A 16,547-nucleotide genomic window follows, 5' to 3' on the forward strand; every position below is an offset into this window, starting at 1 on the left:
CCTTTACTACTTCAAGTCTCTCATTTCCTAATCTAATTCCCTCACCATCATTAGATTTAATTCGACTACATTCCATTATCCTTGTTTTGCTTTTGTTGATGTTCATCTCATATCCTCCTTTCAAGACACTATTCATTCCGTTCAACTGCTCTTCCAAGTCCTTTGCTGTCTCTGACATAATTACAATGTCATCGGCGAACCTCAAAGTTTTTATTTCTTCTCCATGGATTTTAATACCTACTCCAAATTTTTCTTTTGTTTCCTTCACTGCTTGCTCAATACAGAGATTGAATAACATCGAGGAGAGGCTACAACGCTGTCTCACTCCCTTCCCAACCACTGGTTCCCTTTCGTGTCCTTCGACTCTTATAACTGCCACCTGGTTTCTGTAAAAATTGTAAATAGCCTTTCGCTCCCTGTATTTTACTCCTGTCACCTTCAGAATTTGAAAGAGAGCAGTCTACATTGTCAAAAGCTTTCTCTAAGTCTACAAATGCTAGGAACGTAGGTTTGCCTTTTCTTAATCTATTTTCTAAGATAAGTCGTAGGGTCAGTATTGCATCACGTGTTCCGATATTTCTACGGAATCTTAACTGATCTTTCCTGAGGTCGGCTTCTACTGGTTTTTCCATTCGTCTGTAAAGAATTCGCGTTAGTATTTTGCAGCCGTGACTTATTAAACTGATAGTTCAGTAATTTTCACATCTGTCAACACCTGCTTTCTTTGGGATTGTAATTATTATATTCTTCTTGAAGTCTGAGGGTATTTCGCCTGTCTCATACATCTTGCTTACCAGGTGGTAGAGTTTTGTCAGGACTGGCTCTCCCAAGGCTGTCAGTAGTTCTAATGGAATGTTGTCTACTCCTGGAGCTTTGTTTCGACTCGTCTTTCAGTGCTCTGTCAAACTCTTCACACAGTATCATATCTCCCATTTCATCCTCATCTACATCCTCTTCCATTTCCATAATATTGTCCTCAAGTACATCGCCCTTGTATAGACCCTCTATATACTCCTTCCACCTTTCTGCTTTCCCTTCTTTGCTTAGAACTAGGTTTCCATCTGAGCTCTTGTTATTCATACAAGTGGTTCTCTTTTCTCCAAAGGTCTCTTTAATTTTCCTGTAGGCAGTGTCTATCTTACCCCTAGTGAGATAAACCTCGACATCCTTACATTTGTCCTCTAGCCATCCCTGCTTAGCCATTTTGCACTTCCTGTTGATCTCATTTTTGAGACGTTTGTATTCCTTTTTGCCTGCTTCATTTACTGCATTTTTATATTTTCTCCTTTCATCAGTTAAATTCAATATTTCTTCTGTTACCCAAGGATTTCTACTAGTCCTCGTCTTTTTACCTTCTTGATCCTCTGCTGCCTTCACCACTTCATCCCTCAAAGCTACCCATTCTTCTTCAACTGTATTTCTTTCCCACATTACTGTCAATTGTTCCCTTATGCTCTCCCCGAAACTCTGTACAACCTCTGGTTTAGTCAGTTTATCCAGGTCCCATCTCCTTAAATTCCCACCTTTTTGCAGTTTCTTAGGTTTTAATCTACAGTTCATAACCAATAGATTGTGGTCAGAGTCCACATCTGCCCCTGGAAATGTCTTACAATTTAAAACCTGGTTCCTAAATCTCTGTCTTACCATTATATAATCTGTCTGAAACCTGTCAGTATCTCCAGGCTTTTTCCATATATACAGTCTTCTTTTATGATTCTTGAACCAAGTGTTAGCTATGATTAGGTTGTGCTCTGTGCAAAATTCTACCAGGTGGCTTCCTCTTTCGTTTCTTACCCCCAATCCATATTCACCTACTACGATCCCTTCTCTCCCTTTTCCTACTGACGAATTCCAGTCACCCATGACTATTAAATTTTCATCTCCCTTCACTATCTGAATAATTTCTTTTATTTCATCATGCATTTCTTCAATTTCTTCGTCATCTGCTGAGCTAGTTGGCATATAAACTTGTACTACTGTAGTAGGCGTGGGCTTCGTATCTATCTAGGCCACAACAATGCGTTCACTATGCTGTTTGTAGTAGCTTACCCGCATTCCTATTTTCCTATTCATTATTAAACCTACTCCTGCATTACCCCTATTTGATTTTGTTTTTATAACCCTGTATTCACCTGACCAGAAGTCTTGTTCCTCCTGCCACCGAACTTCACTAATTCCCACTATATCTAACTTTAACCTATCCATTTCCCTTTTTAAATTTTCCAACCTACCTGCCCGTTAAGGGATCTGACATTCCACGCTCCGATCCGTAGAACGCCAGTTTTCTTTCTCCTGATAACGTCATCGTCTTGAGTAGTCCCCGTCCGGAGATCCGAATGGGGGACTATTTTACCTCCGAAATATTTTACCCAAGAGGACGCCATCATCATTTAACCATACAGTAAAGCTGCATGCCCTCGGGAAAAATTTCGGCCGTAGTTTCCTCTTGCTTTCAGCCGTTCGCAGTACCAGCACAGCAAGGCCGTTTTGGTTAGTGTTACAGGGCCAGATCAGTCAATCATCCAGACTGTTGCCACTGCAACTACTGAAAAGGCTGCTGCCCCTCTTCAGGAACCACACGTTTGTCTGGCCTCTCAACAGATACCCCTCCGTTTTGGTTGGACCTACAGTATCGCTATCTGTATCGCTGAGGCATGCAGGCCTCCCCACCAACGGCAAGGTTCATGGTTCATGGTTCTAATAATGATGTGTTGCATATGTGACTGAAGACATTTCATATATATGTGAAGAACAGTATTTTGGTTCTTCTCTTAAGGTGTCAGCTCCATGGCATTTTTTTCTGTTTTGAGAAAGTTAATTGCATTCTTAATTTATTTGGCATAGAATGGAGTAATTGTAATTTGTCTGTACGTGAGAGGCATTGCTTCTTGCGTGTAGTCTACTGCTTTATCCCATGTACTGTCCTTGCCAATTTTCTAAGCTACTTTAACAAAATGCTGGGTAGGTGATCTTTCTGTGTCTCACATTATTTGCAGCCTTCATTTTTTACTGCCATGTAGCATATAAAGTGTAAGGTTCATAAAGCTGTTTTCTTCAAATTAAAAATGTATTCAAGGGGTTGGACAGAGATTATCAATGTAATTATTGTGCCATGGTATCTTGTTCTTCTGATACATATTTGTTTGTATATTGGGTTGAATATTCATACTCATTGTAAGTATAATCGATTACTGGATGGAACAATACGTAAAATAAAGGGAAGACAACCATTAACCTATAGCTGAATTATATGTGGTGCACACAAACACACACACAAAAAAAAAAAAACAATATTTATGCTAGCTTTCAAGTTTTTGCTCTTTCTATGGCAAAAGTGCACACATTCATACACACGACCATACAAATTCCCAAACATGTGTACTAGTGCTAAAAAAAGAGCTAGTGCTCGAAAGCTAGTGTGAATTGTGTTCGTTGTTATTTATTTCTGTGCTCCTCTCATAGATCTGCTATATACGAGTGAGTGCCATCCACCTTCTAAATGACTTATTTTTGTAGTTTTTGGTGTGCTGAACTCTAATATGATAAAAAACTGCATCACGCACCACTTTTTTATTGTTAACAATCAATATTTAAAAATGCTTACGTGGATGGCTGAAAGAACGCATGCTATTGACAATCCACAGCTGTACAAAATACTTTGAGATTAATTCACTGGCTCGAAATTCCTTGGCATTGACTGTAGTAGGTATAGATCTACTACCCAATATTAGTGATGAATTTAGTGGGCTATGATATAAGGATGTAGACAGTGTGCATATGGAAGCTTGAGTTGGTCCGGGGAGCTTGCACAGATTGCCGAACTGATTAAGGTGACCGATGGAATTAGTGTGAAATCTGGGTTCGAGTCCCAGGTCAGGACAAATTTTCACATCTTAATATTTAGTAATAGATCTAACCTAATGCAGCTGATGTCGAGGTTTTCACACCCAGAAAATTAACTGCAAAGTATTTAAAAATGCATTTATTAGTGAGTCTAATGATATATACATCCTGTACCATTTGATTAATAAAATAATTAAGATAAGGAATGGTAAGGCAAGGGATCAGTGCTGGTCCAGTATAAATTGACCAGCCAAAAAATCTTTGAAATCTGGAGAGAAGAACATTTCTGTTCAAGAACCTCATGTATCCAGGGGGAAAATTACCACTTCTATGCATTAAGTAGGGCCTAATGAAAAAGTTAGTGAAAACCTTATCTAAAAATGAAGAATGTTTCAAATATCTGTATGAGAAGGTGCTTCATCTGTAAGAGGCCAAATGAAATGAGTGTGTGTTGGATCTGACATTGGAAAAATGATCTTCAGTTGCAATGTTGAATAAAAAAATCTCTGTGGGTGAGAGAGTTCCTAGACAGCAAGAAGGGCCCCCATTATAGTTCTGTTGCAGCAAACATGCTGGAAAAGTTCAAGGAAGTTAACTGTTTGATGAGCCTCTAGATTCACTTTCTAATCAATCATCTTGATTTTTCCTTGAAAATTTTTGTGTTCTCAGTGAGGAAAAAAGTGAGTTCTTTCATCAAGACATCACAGTAATGGAAATACATTATCAAAGCCACTGGACTATCAATGTGATAGGGGATCTTCCATTGGTCTCTATCCACTAACATGCAATTCATTTAAGAAAAAACTATGATAGAAGATTTAAGGAAAAGAGAAAAAGGAAGACAATGGCATATAATTTCTGTGTAATAATGAGGTTGTTATTACTTTCCATTTCATTAGCTTGTGTTTTGCCAATTTTCATGTTCATAGTGAAGGCACATTGTTACAAAACTGTACATAACAGAAAGAAAGAAAAAATCTGAGATCAGATGCAGAGTCAGTGCTCAAAAATCTATAGGTTTAAGTTGTTACCCAATAAAAAGTATACAGAATGAATTTTCACACAGTAGAGGATTGTGTGCTGATGTGAAACTTCCTGACAAAACAAAATTGTGTGCTGGATCGAGAGTCGAACTCAGAGCCTTCGCCTTTTGCAGCTACTCAAGCACAATTCACAACCTCTCTTCACAGCTCTACTTCTGCCAGTTCATAATCACCTACCTTTCATACCTTTCAGACGTTCTCCTGTGAAACTTGTGATTAGCACTTTTGGAAGGTGATGATGTCTGGCTTATGGGGCACTCAGCTGTGCGATCATCAGCACCGTTACAAACTCCCAATTTTTACACAGTCCAATTCTTTTCACAGTCCACTCTAGCCACTGTCATGAATGATGATGATGATGAAATGATGACAACACTAACACCCAGTCCCCGGGCAGAGAAAATCTCCAACCCTCCCAGTAATCGAACATGGGACTCCGTGATCCAGAGGCGTCAATGCTAGCCAGTAGACCACAAGCTGCGGTCTCTTTAGGAAGAAAGGGTATTGTGGATACGTGGCTTAGGCGTGACCTGAAGGATGCTTCCAGAATGAATTTTCACTCTCCAGCAGTGTGTGTGCTGATATGAAACTTCCTAGCAGATCAAAACAGTGTGCTGGATTGAGACCTGAACATGGGACCTTTGCCTTTTGTAAAGAAGTGCTCTACCAACTGAGCTACCCAAGCACAACTCACGACCCATCCTCACAGCTCTGCCAGTTCCTGATCTAGCATCCATACTTCACAGAAGATTTCTTGTGGAACTTGCAGAACTAGCACTCCTCAAAGCAAGGATATTGAGGAGACAAGGTTTAGCCACAGCCTGGAGGGAAGCTTGCAGAATGAATTTTTGCTCTATCATCTGACCCTGTGTCTAGTCCTCTAAGTGCTGTAACCTAAAGATATCTGTGTGGAAAGGATTTGTCCATGTGTATGTAATCCAGCTGTCATTCCCCTTTTCTCTGATCAGGATGTTTCCAGCTTGTTTGACCTCTTTTTTCAAGTGGGATTTCATGCTGACCACAGAATGCAGCAAGCGTTTGTTCATTCCTATTGCCTTGGTATGTTTTACTCTTCTGGGCACAGAATTCCCTTAATAAGATCTGAACATTATTTTTGTTTACTTTGCTTACAGTCTGTTTGAGGAGATCTCAACAATTATTACTTCTTTTTTGTCCTCAGCAGATACTTAATGTAATTAGTGGGGGCACGAGTGTTTATGATGGTACAGAGTTTGTTTGGTGTTAGTAAGGTTGAAGTTGTGATTCTTGGTCAGATGGCTTGAAAATCAGTTATACAACTTATTATTTTTACATTCAATGTAAAATGCATTCCAGATTGGGAGCAGTGTTGCATGACAATTTATCTGGGTTACTCTTTGTAAATTCTGTATCTTTGAGACTTGAATACTCGTTCATTGTATTTGTGATCTCTTGGAACCCTGCTTTTAACATTTTTTATTTTTCTGATCGGTAATTTGATATTGTTTTATTCTACTCTGTGCAAGTGGGTGTTTGGGCGATTGCAAATATATTGATTCCTTGCTGCCTTTTAGGTGGCTACCCACTGAATCTGACGTAGCATTCTTCAGCTTTTTTGTCGGACACGGCAGCAAATTTTTTTCCCAAAAGACCTATTCGTATTTGAGTTTTGGAGGTAGTCAGCCTTGAACAGATTAAGCTCCAATTTACAGCTATGGTCACCTCAGTATGTTTTCTGGCTGCACTTTCAACCCTACTGTTTTGTCTGGGCTTGGGACCAGCAACAGAAACTAAAGAGCTACTCAGTTCAACCAATAACTACTGCATTAACTATGATAATTATTTAGCACTATTATTTACTATGATAATATAACTTGTTTACATCTCATATATTTGCTGAAACTCATATTCTTTGTTTCAGATGTACCACAAGACAATCCAAATGTTTTACAGCTAAAAAATCTTGCATCTAAAGTACTCTTTGCTCTCAGTTTAAACTTCTTCAATGCTGTTTTCAATAGAATATCTGCAAGGTATGTATAAATCTTTCAAGTTTTTTCTTTTGTTTTTTCACTCCAAGAAGGAAAGCTATTATATGAAAGGCTTGAGTATCAGTTAATAGTGTTGGGTATTTTATTTTGCATTGCTAATGTATTTGTTTCAGGGGCCAATTACATGTTATTTAGAATAATACTGTGCTGACACACAACTACTCATATTTTTAAGAAACTGTTTCCACCATTGTATTAGTGCATTACTTTAAACGGTCTCCTTTCAGTAACAGGTTTAATCAAAATTGATCGGCTCAGTGGCTGTGGATAATCATTTTGCTATAATCAGGTTCTTGTGCCCCACTGAAAAATGATATGTATGGTGTCTGACACAAAGGAAAGGAGGCTGATGTTACAAATTTGTTTACTTATCAAATCTGCTAAATTAGTTAGCTGACTTATAAAGCAGAGCTCATTCGGGTTCACACAGATGTGTATTTCTTCCTTTCTGTATTAATTTTTTTTATTTTTCATTTATCTTAAATCTACTTGGAAACTCCATTGTTTTAGCCTTTCAGTGGAATACAGCTACATCTATACCCTGAAAACCACTGTCAGATTATTAGGATTTTTTCCTATTCCATTCATGTATGGAGTGCAGGAAGAATAATTCATTTAAAGCCTCTGTGTGTGCAGTGATTATTCTAATCTTATCCTCATTTGACTATGGAGTTAAACGTTTCAGCTTTTGCTTTGCTACTCTCTATTTCAGTTCCTGTCTCATTTGCTAGAAACTGGACACTGACTTTGGTGCCACTAACAGTCTTTACCTATGACCGGAATTTGTTTGGCTTTTGTGAAGTATCATTTGACAATACTCTGCTATGATAATCATTGAAGGCATCAGGTATTGCTCTCTTGACAGCCGAACACGTTTCATTCAGCATCTTCTATCTATATCCTTACACTTTGTGTGGCACCTATTATGCAGTAATTTCTGTTTTTTAGAATTTCTATATAGTGACTCTATACCATGTAGTTTCCCTCCCATTATGAACTGTTCTACTGGGTACATATCTATTCAGTACATGGTCAACTATTCTTTTAAACTTGATCCGCAATTCCTCTACATGCTTCTTCTCTGTGCTGGAAGTTTCAAGTTCCTCATTGAGATATGTTGCCATTAGATCCAATATATTTCCATCATGAGTGGGATTCCTAACTATCTGTTCTAGGTAGTTTTAAGAGAAGGCATTTAGTAATATTTTACATGATGTCTCATCACACCCACCACTAACAAAACCATAATTTTCCCAATTAATTGTTGGGTGATTAAAATCTCCACCAACGATTACAGTATGATTGGGAAACTTATGTGCATGTAAACTGAGATTTTCTCTCAAGTTTTTGTTTACATCAGGAGATGAGTCTGGTAGGTGATAGAAGGATCCAGTTATCATTTTATGCCCATCCCTGATACTGAGTCTTGCCCAAACAATCTCACATGCAGCTTCAGTTCTATCTCCGTAGATCTGAGTTTCTTGTTTACTGTGACAAATACACCACCTCCATTTCAGATTTGCCTATCCTTTCAATATGTACCTAAATTTTCCCCAAAAATCTCATTGCTATCAATTTCAGGTTTCAACCAGCTTTCTGTACCTAGTATTACGTGAGATTCACTGCTTTTCATGCATTCACTGCTTTTCAAAACTCTGGCACTCTGTTGCAAATGCTTCAGTGATTTACCATTAGGATTTTGATACTCTCACCTGTGAGAAGCATCTCTTCAGTCTTACACTGATACTTCTGGGTTTCTTACAGCTATCGTCATATGGATTAGATGGAGAGTTGCCTAATCTAAAAATCCCTTACATGCACCCCACACACAGTCAGCTACCAGAGTAGCAATCTCTAATGTGTAGTGCACAATGGACACATTTAAAGGGTCCCTAAAGTTCTGAACCCTATGGCAGAAGTCCGGGAAGTCTCAGCCTAGCTTGCCACAGAACCTTTGAAGTCTCTGGTTCAGTCCTCCCATTCATCTCAGAACCAAAGGGCCATGATCAGTTCTGGGGACATGCTGCAAATTGTGAGCTTCGTTGAAACTCCATACACAAGGCTGTTCTTTGCAACATTCTCTGCCAGTTGCTGGAATGACACAGTTCCCACAGTGGCTGCAGGAAAAGCCTCTTCAACATGTTGAATGAGGTCCCCATTGAGTGTGCCTGGTGTCCTTTCCAGTTCCTTGCTGCACTTTCACTAATGGATATTTGCCCTGCAATTGAACTGCCAACGATGAATAGACCCCTACCCTTTCGGGTTTGCCTCCTCTAGACACCAGACAGAACAGGTTTCCCCAAAATGGATGAAGTGAGTGCTGCTGGCTCAATTTCAGTTTCAGTGAAAGACAGCACCTCAAACTTTTTGGTTAGGGGGATTGGTACAACACCATGAGTTCTCTGTGGTCCCTGTCCATCCTGTACAAGACACTAGATCTACCATTGACATGCACTCACAGTCAAGTGAGTGAGTAATGTCAGAATAATGACAGATCCTGCACTTTCTGCAGAGCAGACAGGATGCACACGAGGGAATACTACTTGAGGTACCTCTGCTATTGGTATCACAGGTACACAACTCTCAGGATCTCTTTCAACACACCGATTCACAACAGCTGCCAATCATTTGACAGTAGTCAGGGTGGTTTCTGGGTACTTAGGAATGTCAACCAACTCATCCCTTGTTTGGGAACAGCATTCACAGTGGGGCTGCAATCTATCCCCCAGTGCAGTGTATTACAAGGCAGTGAACAAGTAACTGTAAATTTGGCCATCTGATTATTTTTTAATCTGTTGAGCTAAAAAGTTTCTAATTTCCTATCAGAATTGAAGCAACTACATAAAATGAAGTTTCTATTAAGGCAATACAAAAACCAGTGGTAAAAATTAGTAGATTCCTAAAATGTTTTGAGGTTAGTTACAATTGTTAGCAAATCTGGAAACAGAATTGATTTATGATAAATGCAGATAATATATAGGGCTACTCTTCTTTAATGGAAAACTAAATGCAACACTATACAGGGTGTCCCATTTATCTTGACCACCCTAAATAACTGTTTGTCCAGATGAAAATTACAAAATCTTCAAGCAAATGTTCTGTAGCCGTCAGGGGGACATCAATCAGAATGATTGCCTTTTTGCAGCTTTGTTTTTTACAAAGATATGAACAGCGGTATGACTTTTTTAAATGGCACCCTGTATTTTTTATTAGGTAATTCATTTCATCTCCTAAAGACCTATTCAAAAATGTATCACAGTGTACCATTCACTGAAACACAACATTATTAATTACATAACACAACATTGACTTTGAGCCCAGAATCACAAACTCATCCACTTGCTGGAGTTGTCAGAAAACAAATGAAAACCAAGTAAAAACATAATACAAAATTGACTTTGACTCTGCTGTACTATTGCCCAGGAGTAGAACATTCAGAGGTGCTCATAGTGGTGACCCTGGACACCGATACACTGGTGCACTTGTCGAATGAAAGAATTATTTACTGCTTCCAGTGATGCCTGCTGTAGAGCATTACAAGCAAGCACGATACGTTCTTGCATGTCCTCTGGCATTGTTGGAATATCGTGATAGACAATGTCTTTAATTAATCCCCAAAGAAAAAAGTCCAGAGGATTTAAATCAGCAGACCTAGCAGGACAAGTAACTGTTCCTCCTCGACCAATCCATCTGGCAGGATACCTTCAGTTCAGAACACGACGTGCATGCAAGCGTTATTTGCTGGACATCCATCGTGTTGATACCACATAAGCATTCTGGTTCTTAGCAGCACTTCACCCAGAAGAGGAGGAAGAATTCGTCTGAGGAAGTTGGCATACGCTGTGCTGTTTAGACTACCATTGATGAAATAAGGGCCAATAATTGTCGTACCAAGCATCCTACTACACCAGGCATTAACTCTCCATTGACGTTGATGTTTCACCTGTCTAAGCTATCGCGGGTTGTCGCTGGACCAATAATGCATGTTCCTTGTATTTACTTGTCCTATGTTTGAGAAGGAACATTCATCGGTAAATAGAACATTGGAGAAGATGTTCGGGTTGGCGAGGATTTGCTGCTGTGCCCACTGACAGAACTGTACACAATTCTGGAAATCATTCTCATGCAATTCTTGATGTAGGTGTACATGGTAAGGATGGAACCGGTGACATGTAAGAATACAAAGTGCACTGGTTTTAGGAATGCCAATCTCATGTTCAAGCTGTCCTGTCGTGTGTTCACATGTGGATTTGTAGCAATGGAAGTGAGAACAGTAACTTTGGCAGCTTCGTCTGTGCGAATGCTATGATGATTGCGTTGTTGTGGGTTGAAACTTTACGTTTCCTGAAGTGTCGCAACAAGACGAGAAAACATCCATCGGGGAGGTGTGTTCTTGTCAGGATATCTCTCTCTGTACAGTTCCGCTGCCTGCGTAGCATTTCGCCTACCTTCAACAACAACAACAACAACAACAACAGCAATAATAAAAGAGACATTATGTTCTATGCAGTTTGTAGGAAGGACAGCCTTTACTGTATGCCTACTCTACACAACAGTATTTAAAAGGACTAAACTACTGTACTAAATGTACCCATACGTAAGAAAACAGTCCTGCAATTGCTGTTCTGCTAACTTACATTCCCCATAGATGAATAGCATTTCTACCTTCTCTTTGTTGGTGTACATTCTACTCACACAACTCTTCAACTGATGATGGTTGATGGGATGGCGAGTGTGCATTCTACCTATGTGTACATTTGCCCTCTGCCAACGTCAGCACGTGGATGTGTTCCATTACCCCAAGTACCTGCACTAAGCGCTGGGAGCGTCAACAAGAATGTTGTGTTATGTAATTAATAACGTTGTGTTTCGGTGAATGGTACACATTTTTGAATAGGTCTTTAGGAGAGGAAATGAATTACTGAATAAAAAATACAGGGTGCCATTTAAAAAGTCATACTGCTGTTCATATCTTTGTAAAAAACAAAGGTACAACGAAGCAACCATGCTAATTGACGTCCCCCTGACGGATAAAGAACATTTGCTTGAAACATTTTATAATTTGCATCTGGACAAACAGTTATTTAGGATGGTCAAAATAAATGGGACACCCTGTATATTAGAATATCTTCTACAGTAGTTAAATCACAAATGCTGATTTAGTGCAGGTACAAAGGACAATGGTAGCTTCCGAATCCAAGGACACACACGTAGTAAACGGGTGACCCAGTACCACTGAGTTGATAACTTTTGTTGAAACTGATCACAGTATATGGACAAACTTTAATTAAAAACAGGTGCATGCTAATGCACCGTGACAGGTAGTGAGGAGTCTGGCTTCTTTTATGCCAAGGTGGTATGTTTACACTAGTAAGATGAAGTCTGGCATAGAATATATACTTTCAGGCACAGTATGTTCTTCTGCAACATATTGGTGCAAATGCTTTCCAATTTTTGTTTAGTGGAGACACTAGTAACCAATTGCATTAGAGATAGCTGGAGTGTTGGAGAATCAGTTCTTCAGCCAATCAATAAGTGAAATATGCTTGTGTCCTTAAGTCAAGGGATTTTTGAGATGCACAAAGCAACAGAAGATACTGTGATAGAGTGAGCTTTAAAATTTTCTTGGCAACATTGTGACCTTTGATTACCTGATGTAGATGAAAGCTATACAGGAATATCAGTCATGGATAGCAGTTTTTCTTTATTGGGATTGCTGTGTCGAACTTAACTTCTCTTTCTGTAGGTCACATGATTTGTCTTTCTGTGGATGAGGCAGTTCAGGTCAACACAGCTCCCAGCCATTTAAATCTGGTTTGAGTCTCCTAAATAAAATTTCTTTACATACTTTGTAATGTTGAGCTGTTGCGTCTCCATCACTTTTATGTAGAAAACTCTTAACTTATCTCCAGTTATTGTCATAGTTCTAGTTTCTTCTGATATCTGTACAAATTTTCAAAATCTGTCTTTCATCTTTTAATCCCTTTCAGTACAAAATTTTGAACTCTTTTTCTCCCTCACAACTATTATTTTCTGAGTTATCGTGCATAGACTGTCGTGAAAGAGCATTAGTAATCTCATAGTCCTTCCTTTGAATTTATTTAACATTATATTCAAATTGTGGTAAAAATGTCGTCCATCTGGTTATTCTGTTGTGGTATAGTTTGCATTCCTATTGGTACCACAACGGTTTATGGTCAGTTTAGACAGTTACTTTATGACCCAAAACACAATTTTTCAACTTGTCAAATTGTCACGGTGTATATTTCATGTTTTTACAGTAGCCTACTTACGAAAGCTTTGAATTGATGTTCAGCTCGCCCCACACAATTTTTTTGCCTTGAAATAATTGAACACCAAGTAATGGGCCACTACTGTCTGTCATAATGCAATATGGAGGTGACATATCTGGCCTATACAAGATTTGACTTGTGTGATTACTGACAAATTTTTACAGAAACCTGTTAAACCAAAAACTGACATTTTAATTGTTTTTTATTTTCTAGTGCATGAAAGTTGGCAATGGCTTCTGTTTTATCTGTGTCTGGTGAAATCCCCTTTCCTGAAATAATATGTCCTGAGAATTTTATCTCACTCATGCCGAATTTACAATTTTCTAACTTCCGTATCACTCCCCCTTTTCATAATTTTCAACACCCTTTCATTAACAGTTCAAAATGTTCTTTCCATGTTTTTTCCTTTTATTAAAATTTCATCCACAGAAACAGTTATTTTTGAATTTACTTCACCCCCTAATAAATTCAGCAAAAATACATTGAGTCCAGAGGGTACAACATGACTTTGAAAACATTTGCTGCTGTACAGAAATGTAGTTTATTTCCTAGTGCCTGGGTCTAAACACATTTGATGAAAACCCAAGGTCAAACCTAAGGCACACATCTGTTTAACACATTCAACAATATAATGAAAAGGATAGTTGCTACTCATCATTTAGTGGAGATGCTCAAGTTACAGAAAGGCACAACAGAAAGACTGTCAGAAAGCAAACTTATGGTCAACAAGACACACTACAAATGTAAAGTCAGTATTGATGCTACCTCCCTTTATACTCATATCCTTAATGTCCATGGCCTTATTGCTGTTGAACACTACCATTTCCAACTCCTGACGGATTACAAACCAACCACCTCCTTCTTAGTCGCCAAGACCAACTATATCCTCACCCACAATTACAGTCCTACAAACAAATCTGGGGTATGGCTATGGGCACCCATGTGTCACCATCCTATGCCACCCTATTCATGGGCCATCTAGAACAATCCTTCCTAAACACCCAGAATCCCAAACCCCTCATCTGGTTCAGATTCATTGATGACATCTTTGTGATCTGTATCAAGGGTGAGGACACCCTATCCACAGTCCTACAGCACCTCAACATCTTCTCCCCTATCTGCTTCACCTGATCCTACTCAACCCATCCAGCCACCTTCCCCAATGTTGACCTCCATCTCAAAGATGGCTATATCAATACCTCTGTCTATATCAAACCTACCAGCCACCAGCAAGACCTCCACTTCAACAGCTGCCACCCATTCCATGCCACCCAAGTCCCTTCCATAAAGCGTAGCCCGTCGCCATTGCATTTCTAGTGACAAACAGTCCCTCTCGAAATATACCAGCTGTCTCACTGAGGACTTTACAGTCCATAATTACCATCCCAACCTTGTACAAAAACAGATCTCCCACGCTTTATCTTTCCAATCATCCAACACCACCCAAAGTCCCACCGTCTGGCCACAGAGGAGCATTCCCCTCGTGACTCAGTACCACTCAGGACTGGAGCAGCTGAATTACATTCTCTGCCAGGGTTTCAACTGCCCCTCATCATGCCCTGAAATGAGAAATGTCCTACCCACTATCCTTCCCATCCTTCCCACAGTGGTATTCTGCCGCCCAACGATCCTACACAGTATCCACGTCTATCCGCAATGGTCCTAGATGTAAGACCTGTGTCATACATCCTTCCACCACCACCGACGCCAGTCCAGTCACAAACACCACCTATCCCATCAAAGGCAGGGCTACCTGTGAAACTAGTCATGACCTACAAGCTAAGCTGCAACCACTGTGCTGCATTCTATGTGGGCATAACACCAACAAGCTGTCTGTCTGCATGAATGTCCATCAACAAACTATGGCCAAGAAACAACTAAACCACCCTTTTGCTGAGCACACCGCCCATCATGACGTTCCACATTTCAGTGACTGCTTCACAGCCTGTGCCATCTGGATCATTCCCACCGACAACAGCTTTTCTCTCCCTGCAATGTAGCTTACATTCCTGTAATCCCCCTGGCCTTAAACTTTGTTAGTTATTGTCCTTACCCATCTAGCACCTTCCCGGTTACCATTCCAGCACTACACAGCCCTCATTCCACCAACACAGCCAGTCTCTTTACTTGTCTCCTTTTCTGCTACTCCTCCCTCTCTCCACTGCCCTCCATCTGTCCTGACTACACCTAGCTGCCTTACTCTCCACCTTGTCTCTGCACGCTTCCAGCAGCACTTTACCATCCCCCACCCCTTGCTATCCCTCCCCCTCCTCACCCAGCCTCCTCCTTATCCCCACATGGTCACCTCTCACATAATGCTCTGCTGCATGCAGTCTGGCTTCAGCTACCAGAGACCATGTTAGTGTGTGCCTGAGTTGCATTTTCGTGAGTGTAAGTGTGATTGTGTGTGTGTTTTTATTTTTGACAAAGGCCTTGTAGGCCAAAAGCTAAGTTTCTGATGGTCTTTTTTTTTTGTGCCCTTCTGCAACTCATTATCTCTGCTATATGATGAGTAGCAACTATCCTTTTCATTATATTGTTACATTCCATCCTAGATTTTCCATTGTTTACCATATACATATTATGTAGGAGTTCGTGTGTATTTTTAGGATTGTCATTCTCCCTTTACAAGAACTGATTAACTGTCTCAAATTGAGAACTAACCTAACATACCATCTTGTTTTGCAACAATTACCAGCGAATCACTGTGTTCGCTGCTGCTTCTCTCTTGTTTTTTAATCTGTCTCTCTATTTTTCTTTTTGAGAAAGGTGTCCTATAGGGCTTATTAAAAAAACGCTTGTTGAGGTTTAAGGTGTAACTTACACTGATAGTTTTTGACTCTCCTGGTCTATCACAAAAAATTATTGGAATTCCCACAAAGTTTCTTTTAACTGTTCTTTCTGTTCGGAGTTTAAAGCTATAGCTTTGTTGACTTTACAATTAACAAGTTCCTCAAAGTTTTGATCATATGAGTAATCTAAAAATATTTGAGCAGATATGTGTTGATATCTCCATGGCTTCTTATTTCTCTAACTTGGTTTGCAATACACACATCTATCTTAGAAGTAACAGTATTCTTAGGTTCAGTTATTATTACACTTTTCTATCCCAGTCAAAGCATGCATTTGATTTACTACCCAATCCATCCCCAGAAGGAAATTTTCTGTTAATTCAGGAATCAGTAGACATCTGTGTTAAAAGGTTCCGTTTCCAATTTTAAAAGTGAATGTTACTTGATTCTTCACTATTTTGCTGTGTGTTCCTGTTGCCCTTTTATTTTTGTCCTTATTACTTTTAATTCAGCAGAGTTCTTCCCCTTCATAATTTTTTCTCTAAG

General features: G+C 39.5%; 1 protein-coding gene across 2 annotated transcripts in view; it reads left to right on the plus strand.

The window, feature by feature from the left end:
- LOC126178807 (neurofibromin) overlaps positions 1-16,547 on the plus strand; it is a 474,179-nt gene that overhangs the window by 35,663 nt on the left and 421,969 nt on the right. For both annotated transcript variants that reach the window (XM_049924560.1, XM_049924561.1), the window contains exon 4: positions 6,787-6,898. In XM_049924560.1, the coding sequence (XP_049780517.1) occupies positions 6,787-6,898 (112 nt within the window). The remainder of the gene's footprint in view (positions 1-6,786; positions 6,899-16,547) is intronic.

This window comes from Schistocerca cancellata, chromosome 1 (genome assembly GCF_023864275.1).
Source record: "Schistocerca cancellata isolate TAMUIC-IGC-003103 chromosome 1, iqSchCanc2.1, whole genome shotgun sequence".
In the NCBI taxonomy this organism is placed as follows: Eukaryota; Metazoa; Arthropoda; class Insecta; order Orthoptera; family Acrididae; genus Schistocerca; species Schistocerca cancellata.